Source organism: Chaetodon trifascialis, chromosome 7, assembly GCF_039877785.1.
Source record: "Chaetodon trifascialis isolate fChaTrf1 chromosome 7, fChaTrf1.hap1, whole genome shotgun sequence".
NCBI lineage: Eukaryota > Metazoa > Chordata > Actinopteri > Chaetodontiformes > Chaetodontidae > Chaetodon > Chaetodon trifascialis.
The window spans coordinates 28,966,392-28,981,222 of NC_092062.1; the positions used below are offsets into that span (position 1 = coordinate 28,966,392).

At 46.3% G+C, this 14,831-nt stretch overlaps 1 protein-coding gene across 2 annotated transcripts in view; it reads right to left on the reverse strand.

Annotated features, from left to right (window-relative positions):
- Nucleotides 1-247: 247 nt before the first annotated feature.
- Nucleotides 248-14,831, reverse strand: part of atg5 (ATG5 autophagy related 5 homolog (S. cerevisiae)) — a 29,824-nt gene continuing 15,240 nt past the window's right edge. For both annotated transcript variants that reach the window (XM_070965578.1, XM_070965577.1), the window contains exons 7-8: nucleotides 13,881-13,998; nucleotides 248-1,862 (exon numbers count right to left, since the gene is read on the reverse strand). In XM_070965578.1, coding sequence (XP_070821679.1) covers nucleotides 1,726-1,862; nucleotides 13,881-13,998 — 255 coding nt within the window. In that variant the 3' untranslated portion in view covers nucleotides 248-1,725. The remainder of the gene's footprint in view (nucleotides 1,863-13,880; nucleotides 13,999-14,831) is intronic.

Here is a 14,831-nt window from a genome sequence, read left to right on the forward strand (position 1 = left end):
TTTTTGTTTTTGTTATCTTTTAAATGCATCTGCAGTGCTGTTTTGGTATTGGTACTGAAACTCAGGTAACACATCGTCACCGGTACTGAAAAACTCTAGGTGACACACAGGTCTGATAACTCACAAAGGAGACATTTTCAATTTCATTTTCATCTTCACCTTGCTGGAAAGTGAAGGTAACTGCGGAGAAAAGAGAAGCGTTTCCTCATCAAACGAAGCCGAAGAACGACATTCTGTGACATGAAATACTTGAATCAACTCGCTTTTATTTAAAGTCATTTGGGGTAACAGTGTCAGCTGAACGTGTTAAGTCATTTTATTTCAGTATGAACAGACGTAAAAAAAAAAGACGAGATGCTGATACACAAAGCTTTAAAAAACAAACAGTGGCTGATTGATTATTGTCCAACCTGCAGAACCGTTCGCGCTCTGTCAAAGCTCACAGGCTTCTGTCTGTCCTCCAGCTAACGTTAGCATACACGGGACATGTCAGACACCCCCAGCAGCCTGCAGACTGGATGCTAATCGTGCCTGCCGTCTCATTATCGAAGCTGAGTCCTTAAAATGAAACTAAACCAGATGCTCGTTTAAGCCTGGCAGCAGACGAAGCGTCTCGAGCCAAAACAGACAAAAACAGACAGTAAAGCAGCTGAACGGCGTCGAGCCGATGGAGAGAAATCAACACCTGCCATTGGAAACACGTGTGGAGCGTTTCCTCCGTCACCCCCCAACCGAACGCTTTCGGCTGCTTCGCCCTCAGAAGACAACGCGAAGAAAGCAAGACGACAAAATGAGTAAAGAAAAAGTGCAGACTGACGTGGTTTTTAGAGTCCGCAGAGGAGCGTGAACCACTGAAGGATGGAAAGAGCCGACCTGTGTGAAGCTGGAATGTCTCCTCGAGGTAAAGATGAAAACGTTAAACATAAAGCCGAGGTCAAACCACGACCCCACGAGAGCTGGACAGAAGTGTCCATCACTGCCCTCAGAGCTGCGAGACAGCTCGTCCTCTTCGTCTTCCAGCTCCCTTTGTTAATGAAAGCAAGCAAACCGGCAGAAAATCCTCAGTAAACAGTCAAAAACAAACCGCCAGAAGCTGCTGGACATGATCAATGTCTGCAGGCTGCGATGTAAACTCAGAGGACCGCCACGCGTCCACACGTCCGCGCAGGACGGCGAGGATGACGATGATGACGATGATGAAACTGCATGAACTAAGGCAACTTCAGCAGGACTGCATACGCTTCTCCCAGACAATCCCGTCTCCCCGTCCACAGGACAGTCTCCGTCTCGGACCAGGCGAGGAATGATGTATGGCGGGATGGAAAAACGAGGAACCCGTTCGCCTCCTCTGCTCCCGTGGAGAAGAGGAGGAGGAGGAGGAGGAGGAGGAGGAGGAGGAGGAGGAGCGAGACAGCAGAGTAGAAAAAGGAGCTTTGCTCATTCGCCCGGCTCTTTGCCTGATCGCGTCCGTTCATCCTCGCGTCCTATAAACAAGCGTTCTGAGCAGAAATGAGGAGTAGAAGAAGTGGGAGGAGGAGTAGAAAGACAAGATGGAGGAGGAGGTTTGTCGCCTCCTCCTCATCCTCTGTTCATCCTTTCTGAGCTCCTCTCGTTAGAGTCTGTTAGTTCAGAGTTTCCACCGTTGAGCGTTCCCGTGTTCAGAGTGACGCAGCCGGGTCGGCCAGTCGGTCGTCACGGCGACAGTGAGGTGCGGTGGGCGTGGCCTCAGTCGGTGGGGGCCGGGATGACGCTGATGTGCAGGAAGTTGTCCGGGTGGCTGAGGTGCTCGCTGAGCCACTGCAGCGGCGTCTCCAGCAGCGGCTCGATGCCGTGGATCACCACCTGGTAACGCTTCGGCTCACCTTGACGGAGAGAGAGAAGGACAATTCACTTCACCTGAATCAGCTGGTCGTTGTTTTTATGCTCACCTGCGCTCTGTTCTTTCATATTTTTACTATATTTTTATGTTTTACTGAAGGTGTGCTGCATAAATGCAGTTTTTTTTTTATTTCACTTAGACGAGTAAGACAAAAAATGTGAGAGAAGAAGGATTCAGGAGAGAAAAAGGAAGAAAAAGAAGATTGGAGGGAGGAGGATGAGAAGATAGATGACAAAGAGGAAAGGAAAAGCGAGAAAGAGGAGGAAATAAGAACGAAAGGGAGAGAGAGAGAGAGAGATGGAGGCTTGGGGAGGAATGAGTGGTAGAGATGAGAGGAGTAAGTAAGAAAGACGAAGAGGAGGAAAGGAGAAAATGAGGAAAGGAGGCCCTATGTCAGAAATGAACAGAAGAAAGAGGAAATAAAAAGAGAGAGAAGTGGAGAGCGAAGAGGAAGAGCGATGGTTGCATGAGGTGAGAGCGACCACATCAGACGCTCGGCGCTGCTGTGGTGAGAGAAAGTACGAGGTCGACGCTTCAGTTACGACGCAGCGCTGACAGTTGATCGTCTCTGACTTCGTCGTTGACTGGATTCCAATTTTTTACTTTCACTCTGACACTCTTGCAGTTTCAGAACGCCCCCCCACGCCCCCATTGCTGACCCCGCCCACCCCCGAAAGGCCCGTTATGAGCAGCCGCTCTCTCAACCTTCTGCAGCTTCCGGGCTCGTGTGATGTGCACATTTATGGTGATTTACTGACATTCAGCGAGCCTGAAACGTCCTTTAAAACCTTTGTCACAAGCAGGGTGTGAGGCCAGAACGACATGAGGCAGGATGCACGGAAGAGATGGATTATGGGAAACGTAGGATCCAGTCTTACCAAGGACTAAAGTTTTTTTTTCCTGTCTCTCACAGGCCACAAACTTTGTGCTGGTCCAGTCCTGAAATGCTGGCCTCCCCTATCGCTAACAGAGGAAGAAAATGCCACGAAAATGTCAAAATAATAATTAACCACTTGGATCAGATCAATTAATTTAATAAAATTAAAATGTATCAGAAAATGTGACCTTTAAAATTCCACCTGACAATAAAATGTTGTTGTAATTAAAAGCTTTGAACTAAAATCATAATTTCACACATTTTAAGACTTATATTTATTTATTTAGATTTATATTTATTATTGTTTACTATTCATAAACATTTTCATCCATATTATTTCTAAATTCTTACTCATTTATTGTTTTAACTGTGGACTGATGACTGACTTAAATCTCCCTCTGTGCTTTTGAGGATTAAATACAGAAGCATTTCACGCTCTATTTAACATTAAAAACGGAGGTTATGATCATTTCAGGACTTCTTGCAGCTCTCACATCCTGCTCGCACACAGGTTCTTAACATTTTCTGTTCATGACAAAACGCCTCAAATGTCCACCTTCATCTTCTTCTTTTCTTTTTAATTAAAAATGTGCAGGTGAGGTCGGGCGGCTGAACTTGTTTCTCATGCCATCTGAAGTGATTTTATCTGTCTACATTTGACTTTAACTTCACTAGAAGTCAAGAATTTAATCTCACAATCAGTCTTGATTCATGTTTCGAGACAAATATTTTTGCAGTTTTGCAGCGAACGAGCCGGAAAGTGACAAAGGTTTTGTTGAGCTGTAGAACAGAAACTGTGTTTAACATGTTAATTAATGTGGAAACAGTTAAAGCAGCTGCAGCCTGGCTGCTGAGGAGGTTCAGGTGTCAGTCTGTGCTTTTAGTTTAGGTCTGAAATGTATTTAGAAATATTCAATTTATTAACAGTTAATATATTAAATTAAAAATGACATATTTTAGTATTTGGAAGAAACGTGTTAGCTTCTGGCTAATTGCGGCTAAACGTCCTAAATGATGTGCGTGAGAAAGACAGACGGTGACGGGCCTCTTCCTGTCTCTCACTCTTGACCTCACTCACTCACACACACACACACACACACACACACACACACACACACACACACACACACACACACACACACACACACACACACACACACACACACACACACACACACACACACACACACACACACACACACAGGCCGTCCTCGTTCACCCACCGATACATGACATTTGGCTCCACGTAATATCAGGAGGACGGTTGAGGCAGAGCGTTAACTGACGGTCTGAGAAGCGGCTCCACCCTACACCTGTTTACTGGATGGTAAACGGCTACGTGCAAGAAACTGATGTCAGGAAACAATGAGCTCAGCGCAGCTTTCATCTGAAAATTACAGATGTGCACATTTAGGCCAGAGGTGGGTGGAAGAGGTGGGCTGCCTCCGCTGGTGGAGGCCGGAATTGAAAAATTAATACTGCGAATTCACCAGTTGTACCGATCATTTGATTTCATTCCTATAATTATCTATTTCATACAAAATTTTGGCAGCTTTCAAACGGCGGCTGCTTCACTTTAAACAAAGCTGAATGTGTCACATTAAACAGGTAAACTGACATCTTCATGCTGCAGCAGCGGCTCACAGGCGGAGCAGGAGGGTGAAGCGTGGCGTGGCGTTTGAGGAGGACTGAAAAGGAAAGGGTGTTTTATTTTAGCGGCTAATCTGACTGGTTTTTGGGAGGGCAGAGGTTGTAGAGGTGTAAGCGCGAGGTGAGGAGTTCACTGATTTCTGCTGCCGAGTGTAAAGAAACGAAGAGAGGAGGAAGCCAGCTGATGACAACAATTAAATAAAAGACTCAAAACACAGAAAGTGTGTGAAGATTTACCGCTGACCTCATTTCATTTGTTGGTGGTCGCAGTGAATGAGCCTTTCTTGGTTGTTGGTGTATTAAAAAAAAGTCTTTTATTCATTTAAGCTGCTAAATTTGTTAGAGCTGCATATTTAGAGTGAGACATCTGAGGAGTGAAGGCCGAGCGCCTGTCTGCGCTGCTGCACTCAAACCACCGAGCCACAAGCTCGAAAAAAAAGAAGAAGAAGAAGAAGAAGAAGCTAAAATTCAAGATATCTCTGCACTGATGCCATTTCCTGTCGGGAGGCCGGTTACTTTCATGTGCTCTGCAGCCTCACGCTGAACCTCAGACGAAGCCGAGCTGCACGGCTGGGAGTCGAGGAGCAGCCGGGGGAGCGCTACACGAGCTGGAGGAGGCGATGAAGGCAGCGAAAACCTGCCGCGCACCAGTCAATCGACTCTATAGATCTACAGCACCGGTTTTCCTTTGGAAAAGTAAAACATGTTTGATAAACTACATTTCATGTTCAGCTGGATCTCATTTGTGCTTTGAGATTTTTAGAGTGAAAGCGAGAGAAGCTGCTGCATCCTGCTGCAGCCGTGATCGACGCTTTATTACAAACACACAAGAGAATTTAAGTTCGTGTCAACAGTTATTAGTTCTTTGAAAAAAGAAAATCAGACTTTAAAAAACTGGAAATGTGAATCAGCTGAGAAAACTATGATGAGTGCACCTCTAATAAAAAACTATAGAGAGATTTGAAAGATTTTAGCTGAAGTGTCGTGAAGTCGCTGTTTCAAAGTCTGAGAATTCATTTGAATGGGAAGAAAATAAATCAGTAAAAGAAAAAATAGTGCTGAGAAATTCAAGTATTTGAATTTATAATTTAAAATAAAAATAATACATTTAATTTCTGAAATGACTTGAGGAACAATAATCAGCAGGACTTCATTACTGATGGGTAGAAATGGATTCAGAGCTGCTGGAGCTTTTCTCTGAGCTTCATCATTTCTTATCGTTTCACTGTTTTATTTATCTTATACAATCCACGCTGTTCCTTCCTCTTTAAAAAGGTGTTTTTCTAGCTGGCCCTGGCCTCTTTAAGGTCGGAGGACGGCCGTGAAGCTGCTTTAAAAGAGGAACAGGTGATGAAATCAACAGCAGAGTTGCAGCACGCAGAAGGCCTCATTTTGGCTCAGAAACACCGAAAGTAAAAGGTGTGATTCTGCCTTTCTGACAGCAAGAGTGAGAATACACTTTCTCTGGTTCTCACACTCTCTCTCTCTCACACACACACACACACACACACACACACACACACACACACACACACACACACACACACACACACACACACACACACTTCTGGGTGGTGTTTCTTACCCATCTTTGACCTTTAGCCCCGGCTCTGCCTGATGAGGGCGGAGTAGGTGCTACAGTCTCACTATGACAAACGGGAAATTCACAATGGGCCACGCCCCTGACACACACACCCCTACCCACACAATCCACTCAAATACACACGACTGCAGGTCATGGCATCAGCCACCTGCACCTGGACACACACACACACACACACACACACTTGTGTGGGTCGTGGAGATGTTTGAAGGATTTGGTTTCTGGTCGTCATCGTCGCTCTGACGCCGCGACTGATCAGAGCAGCTGAGTCTGTTCAGCCACAGATCTGAGACGGCGCAGAGAAATGTTTTTCTCACCAGCACTTGGCAGACGGACGGTGCTTTCACGTTATCGAAGGCGGAAACAGACTCTGACCGTTTCCAGAAATCTTAGAGCATCTAGCTTCCATCAGACCGCGTCCAGAGACGCTGAACTCTCCTTCACTGCGGCGAGCGATCAGCATTTTACAGCGATCTGCAGGAATCCCAGTAGTTCATACGTTTTCCCACCAGTTTGACACATCGGGACCCTGCCATGAGGAGGACGACTCAACTTCAGAAAACAGTCTGAGCGTTTAAATCCTATCCAGACTGTCGCTCCTCGCTAGCAGCGTGACCATGAACAAAGCCCCCCGGGGGCCACGCTGCTGTCAGCTGTCTAATAAAAGCAGGAAACGTCTAAATAAATGATGGATGGAAACGTTGGCGGCCTTTACGACATCAGACCGTCTTCTTTCCTAACCTGACTTCAGTTCAGGCTCGTTTGATTGAGCTTCAGGAAGCATCAGCCAGAGGACGACGGCGAGGAATGTTTGACAGGAATAGAAAGTTAAAGAGGTGTTTTCCCCGTTTGACTAACGCTCACTTCTGGGATTCATTAAAGCGTCACAGTGTTGACCATTAACAGCAGGACCGACTGCATCTGAGGCCAACCAGCACACAACAACAGCGTGGGTACGCGGGGGAGGTCGGCTTCAGGCGAACGTCTCCGCGCTGGAGTTTACGAGGATCAAACGACTGCTGCGTGTTCAATCATCGGCCCATTGTTCCAGCCCGTAAATCCTTTTGTTTCATCCTGTTGTTTCCTCAATTATCTCGTACTGTAAATCTGTCATCGTCCAAACCTGACTGAGGTCCAAACTTCTGCTTTTAATCCATTTTTATTCAGAAATTCTCAGCTGTGACATTTGTCAATAACTTCCATCATGAGATGAAATTAAAGGAGAGAAAGAGGAACCGCAGATGTTCAGGATGTTTTTATGAGCCTACATTAAACTGCTTGATACTGCGCTACTGTGACCTTTGACCTGCGAGTGAAAAACCAAGTTCAACAACTCTGATGATGAACTACTAAAGCTGAATCAAACCAGAATCAATCATCAATAATCAAACTGTTCACTGACAGCAGCTTCATGTGTTCATCTCCTTCATCCAGTCACACCCAATCATGATGCTCTCACCTGTCACCACTGAGCCTGTTCACCTGTGGAAGGTGTTTCTGGAGCGTTCCACATCCTTCAGTCTGTGAAACGTGTCGCTGCGTCAGATTCAGACAAACATCGATGAAGCTGATGAGCTCAGATGTTAAATCTACTGACTCTGAGCTGTTCTCAGGTCAGTTTCTGTCTAAAAGGATCAGTAAGTTCTGCTTTATTTGTGTTTTTCTCAGCGTCACAGCTGGTTTAGAATCAGAGCTGCAGTTTATTTGATGGAAATGTACCTCATTTACATTTTCTTCTTTTTCTCCTTCTTCTGTGGGAAAAGTTCAGCTGCAGTTCTCTTGACGAGAGCAGCATGAGTTTTCAATAAAGCTGCTGGCGTGCGTTTGTGCCACACAACAGAAATTCTGTTTTCTGATCAATATTTGCTGGAGCCTCTTTTCCTCCTGCTTCTTCTCATCATAGCTGAACATCTTTGGGTTTTGGACTGCTGCTCGGACAAACAATCAATTTAAACAGTGTTTGTTTTTACATGTTGTTGACGGACTAATTGATCCATCACAACAAATAACCAGCAGATTGATGATTAGTGGAAATGATCAGTGCTTGCTCTTAGCAGTTGTCTCTCTCATGTTGCTGCACGCAGGTTGGACCCCCCCCTTCCTGCCCACCCGTCACTCGGCCAGTAGCCAGTGGTCGTTTCTGTCCGTCCGTCCGTCCGTCCGTCAGACGTCGATTGACTCAGCGGGTCTGAGCAGACGCCAGCCGTGCAGTCAGACCGTGTGTGACTGCGAGCAGAGCGCGGCCCTGCGGTCTTCCTAAATAGTGGTTGGCCTCGCTTGGCTGACAAAACATGTCGTCTTGGCCGGCGGTCGTGTACGACTCAACCACAGGGTGTGTGCAAATGTGTGCGCGTCAGCGGAAAAATTAGCCCATTTTTATCCAAACTGCAGCTCCGACTTTGCAATGCGAGCGACTTATTGATAATTCGACTGCGGTTGAAGAAGAAGAGCGTTTCCCTGTCGGCTCCCATCAGCTGCTGCGACGCGATCTCACTGAGGGACGTTCAGGAACACTTCACCAAACCGCTGCAGGAGAGCAGCTCGTCTACAGATGATTGAATTCTGTTTTTACAACATGTCGCCATCGTTTTCCAGCCTGTGGAATCAGGGTCGATGGCTGTGCAAACACTCAGTTTCCTCAGACGCTGGCGGACAGGCTACGTTAAGCAAGGCTGTAAAAATGACAATAGAAGAAGAAGAGGGCGCAAAGAGGAAACAATACCGGTTATCTGCCGAACACCAATAAACAGAGAAGAAGAAGGACAAAGATGGAGAGAAGGGAGAGAGGTCTGCAGGAAGGCCGAAACAGCTGATTGATCATATCCAATAAATGATCGCAGTGACAGAGCTGACTGGGAAAAGGTTTTCCACCTCCTCTTCAGCACGTCTGAGCAGCTCAACCAGCGTAACCAGCGTGAATTTTGACGTTTCCATCAACCTTTCCCAGCGCGACGCTTCATAAAATGATGCTGCCCGATGCCGGCTGAGCGCCTCCGGGTTCAGAACGTACATTTCAACCTGCAGCTCGCTTCCTGCATGCAGCAACATCGCACATCGCACGCCTCCAGCACTGATGCACCATTATCCTTCAACTTCACAGGGTTTGTGAAATTTCTCAGAATGTGTGTGTGTGTGTGTGTGTGTGTGTGTGTGTGTGTGTGTGTGTGTGTGTGTGTGTGTGTGTGTGATCCCAAACACTTAAAAACACAGTTCGGCTTTTACACTTAGTCTGAAACCTATTACACATAATACTAATAGTCGCTGTATTTGAAGTAGTTGATATCACAGTTCCCTTTTCATGTACCTACTATTGGATTTCAGTTTCTTCATATTGTAACTCTACTCCTGGTCCTTCTGTACACATATTGAATGTCTGCGTGAATACTGTCTGAAATGCTTTGACACCTGTGATATGAGACCTTTGACCTTTGACCGAAGGAGACAAAGCTCTCACACTGTTCTCTTCACACGCAGCCACACGAGAACTTCAAATTAAAACAGTCTAAAAATGTGAAATCTCTTGATCAAAGAATAACGTCTTGTCAGGTTTTGGTGCTGCAGACACATTTCAGTCCGCAGTGATGGTTTGATATCTTACTTCACTATTTTTGGAGTTTTTTCGTGAGCCGGTCTCAGAACAGAGTGTGTGATGTGTGAAGAGACAAACTTGTTAGTCAGTAATGAGTCTGTAATCTGTCGATTTGACTTTTTAAATGTTTCTGATCTGAGGCTACAACTACACACATGACTGGACATTTCTTACATCTACAGTACTACGAATATAAATACTGTTAATATCACTGATCAGTTCTGAAATATGAAGATATCACAGGATATTAAGATGTTCTGCAAACTTTCCACTATTTCAACACGCAGAAGAAAGCTGAAACTCTTTCCCCAAACGTCTGTGTGAAATGAGGAAAAGCGTTCGCAGCCTTTTACAGTAAAGTTGGATATAATTAGAAAGATCTGAGCAGATCTCTGCCGACCACATTTTAATCAACAATAGAGTGAGGCGGCTTGCTTCGAGGCTTTCTAGCCATCCTGAATTCCCCTGTCTGGTGCACATCTCGCACGCCTGCGCATATGAACCCTAAGCCGCTATCTGCTGTATCAAAACAGCCACTGAAACACACACCTCCGGGCTCTGAGGCGAGCCGGCCCGTTTGATCAGCGCTAACGCGGCTGGCTCCGGGCGCAGCCTGCGCGGGGAAGCCTGCCAATCGCGAGTGGGCCCTGCCACAGCTGCGGCTGAGAGGGGGGAGGCGTGGGAGGAGGAGGGACGGGGCGGTCGGACGCTCAGAGCATCGCCTGGATTTGTCACTCAAAGAAGAGGGAGGGGTAGGGGTGGGGTTGCGGGGGAGGGGGTTGAGACGGGGCGGGGGGTTTCCTCTGATTATTCACGGGCAGTGATCAATGCGGGGGTTTTTCACGATCGGGTTCGCCTCCGATAAAACCTGAAAAGAAAAAGAAAAAGCGCTCCTTACGAGAACTGCCTGTCACCACACGTGTCGTGTGTGGGCGCCGTCAGCGCTCAGGCTGTGATTTCTGCAGCGAGCCGAAGCCAAACTCCTGCCAAAGCCTTGCTCAACGGCACACCTGCTCAGAGGAGCCAGCTCACAGGCAGCTCCGTCACCGCTGACCGCCGCTTACAGCAACATGTTGTTTTAGGTTTCTCCGCCGCAGCGTGGGGGGAACAACAGCCTCACGGCAGCGCAGACTTTTTGGCCGCTGCTCGGGAACGATTTGGGATTCCCCTTCCTTTGTCCTCTTAATTCAAGCCACCCCCATTTGTTTGCAGCGACTGGTTTCTGGGTCCCACAGGGGTCAACAGCAATCCTCGCTCAGACATAACAGAGGAAGGATTGTATGAAAAAGCTTGTTATTTGATGTCTGAAAGATCACAGAGTGAAGGAGCACCCCAGATTGTCTTTTTGTTCTGTGTTGGGGTCCCGGCAGAAAAAAAGTCCTCTGAACTCTCCAACAATACTACCAGCAAAGCCCCCCAAACCCCACCGCCCCGCCCAGCCCCTGAACACACGTCCCGGCCTCTCTAATCCAAACACGCCGCCATAATCTCCTGCTATCACTCCACTCATCTCGCAGCCGAGGAAGAGGTGGAAACCAAACAAACGACGAGAGACAAAAGGGCCACTTTCACCTTGATCAGCCGGGCAGGCTGGCAGACTCCTCTGGGAGGAGGAGAGCGGAGACTTAACGTCAAAGACATGAAAGACGTCCACGACAGACAGGGAAGATGTTGAAGACTACACCTGAGAGAGCGATAAAGGATCAAAGAGGAAAGATCAGGGAAGCTACAGAGAAAGAAGGGAGCAGGAAAAGATGAAGAGACTGACTGTCTCACTCATTTTCAGCAAACCTTAAAGTTTGGGAAAACTACAATGTAAATAAGATTAATTTAAAACAACTGTGCTGGAGTGGATTAGTGTCAGAAACACTGTCCATGAGAAAGACAAAAGAATCCTTAAATAACATCCTTGTACTGCAGCTGTTACTGCTCAGAGACGTCCGCTGATGCCTGTAATTCACGCTGCCTGATGCCAGAAACAAAGACATGTACTTGGCAGGTTGCAAATGTTCCAACTCAGGGCTGTACGACCACGACAGAGACTTCTACAAAGGACGCTTTCTGAGGCGTGCTGCTGGGAAAAAGACTGACAGCCTCGGCTACAAACATCACGACAGCAGCATTCACTGCATTCGGCCTTGTTGAACTACAGATGCCGCAAATGGAGCGGAGCTTGTTTTTTTGGTCACAAATGATCTTTGGCAGAGGTCTAACACTCACTCACACAGAGCACTTCAGCAGGAGAGCAGCCGCGCTTCGTTTGGGCCGCTTGGCAGATGACCTGCAGTAACTTTATGAGGTCACAGCCGCAAGAGCGACGGCCGGCTGAAGACAGGAAGGTGGATCCAAGCATCGTATCCAAAGCACTAATTCATTAACATTAATCATCATTAATCAACTAATCATGTAAGATTTATTGAATAAAAATCTTTTTCCAGCTGTGTTTAATCAAACAGGCCAATCCCAAACTGTAATTCATCCCAGTCAACACTGATTTGGTCATTGGCAGGTGGAAATACATTGATAGAAGTATTTAATATGTTCATAAATGTCCTATTCTAGGATTTAGTCGTATGATTACATATTTTATATGTCTTTGTCTTTGTGTTGGTTCATTTTTATTTCTTTTTTTTTGTCTTGTCTGTCTCATTGCGCTGTGTTTTACACTGTAATGTTTCCACCTCATTTATGTATTTTCATCTTTTCGTGTGTGTGAAGCTCTTTGTACCTGTGTGTTTTAAAACCATTGTTTTCAACAGCATTTCAACATCCAGTCATATTGAAATAGAGTCATTTAAACTGGAAACTGGATGTCTAAAAACCCCAATATTCAACCAAATTGAGTGACCTGGTTGTTAAGTGCATGTAAACGCACTGAACGCTGACTGGGACCAACGTTTTGCTTCCTCTTTGTAAAGCTTATTCGACAGTGTGTCTTGATTGTGCAGCACAGTAAAGTGCATTAACTGTTTGTACACTGACTGCAGTCTCACACTCGGCCTTTTGATCTGTCATACTTCACAAGACGAAAGTTTAGGATTTTCTGCAGAGGATCCAGCAGACCACAGGAAAGTGAGCGTGAGACGTAAACAGGACGATCACAGAGCGAGAGTGAAGTGAGGCAGAGAGGCGGGCAGACAGACAGAGGAGGAGGAGGCAGGGGGGTGTTAATGGTCCTGTCTCCTCCGTGCAGGTGAGTCTCCTGCGGGTCCTCTGTCCTAACACACTATTGTCTCCTTATCTACTTCCTCTCTCCTCCTCTGCAGACACTGTCTGTTTAGACTGCCGCTCGCCCTCTCTCTCTCCTCTCATCTCTTCTTTCATTATCGCCACACCTCCGCCGCAGCTGCAGCTCTTTGCCACGCCGGCACGCCAAGCTGCTGTCCGTGTGCACATTAAAAGATTTGGCCCACCGTTCACAGATGGACTGACGTGGATATCGGGATATTTTGCACCCAGTCCTCTTCTGCACGTTAGAATTATTCTTTCTAACTAATAAATGTCTTTTCAAACGCTGCTCTTGATGTTCATCCACAATCATTCAACTGATCCGGTTTGGTTCATTCAGCCTGTTTAAGGACGTCTGAGGCTGGAATGAAACGTTTACTCTGCACTGATTAGACGTTGAAGGATTTATTACTTATTTTTTAGATGACCGTTGTTTGCTGATCTGTTCACTCTGGGTCACACATTGAACTTTGTTTGTTTGTGATGGACTAAACTAAACATTGTCCATCTACCTGTTTAGACTCCAGCTGTCTTCGCCTCGCCCCGTTGGAGCGCTCTGACCTCACATCTGCAGTTCTCTTTCTTTCTCTTCCCCCTTCACGTCTCCTCACTTTCTATCTGCCACTCATCTCGTTTCCTCCTCCCACATCTCTGCTCACTTGTTCTGGCAGCGGCCGCTGTTTTCCCTCATCTAGCCCCCGCGGTGGGCGTATTATCTGAGGGAGTGGATCTCTGACATGCCTCGCGTGGATTTGTAAATAAAACAGAGGAGAGCAGAGGTGCTTCTTTTCTCCTCTCACTCTGGAAGATGAGAGAGACTTTATGCGACAAAAAAACAAAACTGAAACATGGCAGCTGCCGTACTTCTTCCTGCTGGAGCTGGTCTGAGAGTGAAAATGTGGCCCAGTTACTCTTCTTCTTGTGAGAGATGAGCACAGATCACTAAAGATACACTGTTGGCTTCGACCCTGTTTGCAGCGGTGTGTGTGTGTGTGTGTGTGTGTGTGTGTGTGTGTGTGTGTGTGTGTGTGTGTGTGTGTGTGTGCAGACGTACCGTCATTCGGTAAAGCCGCCGGGTACATCTCTTTCAGCAGGTCGCCAAGCGTGTGCGCGTTGCCTTCAGGTGAAACGGGGCGAAACAGTTTCTGGATGAACGGCCTGTCGCTCATCGTCTGCAATGAAACAGAGCACGGCAAATTAACAAGCACAGCGACACAAATGTATAACCACAGCGCAACGAGTGAAGCAGACGACTGAAGAAACAGAACTGCTACAGCGTTTTTACATGTTCTCAGTATCCAAACGGACGGAGTCAGACGTTCAGTACGTCCAGTAAACTGCACACAGCAGCTCTCAGTCACAGCTTGCTTTATGATGGAGGACATGAAAGCAATGGGAGAAAGAAAGATGAACATTTGTTAGCGTATCTGGAGCTCAGATGGGGAGGTGCTGATTGCTGTTGATGGGACACATAAAGACAAACAGACTGTTTGTCACTTGTCCTCTAAAATGACCAATATCAGCTTTTTCTCACCCGCTGTCCCTCGCGTCAGGACGACGCTTTGTCTCCTTCCTCACTCCTGACCACACCGTGCTGTGCTGCCAAGTGACCGCTAATTTAACGTCTGCAGACTCATTTATGTCCAAATATCTTCTAAAACAACGGTCCTAGCTCTCATGCACTGCAGCACTTCTTTTAAACTGTTGTATTTTCTTCATTGTATGCGTTCTATGTATTTCTAACTGTATGTTATTATGGGTTTCCTTTTCCATCTTATGTTATTCTCTTTATTCTGCTTTCGTCCTTATTTAATCTTGTCTTTACTGTTATTACTAAACAGGTTTTATTCTCCTTCTTATGTCACGTTCATTTCTCTCCATGTTTTTATCTTATTCTGTCTTCTTTATGTGAACGTGACGCTTTGACTCTTCTTCTTTATTTTATTATTTTAATTTGCTGTAGATGGTGGTTGATGATATTACAGATTTCAACCAACCATGTTTG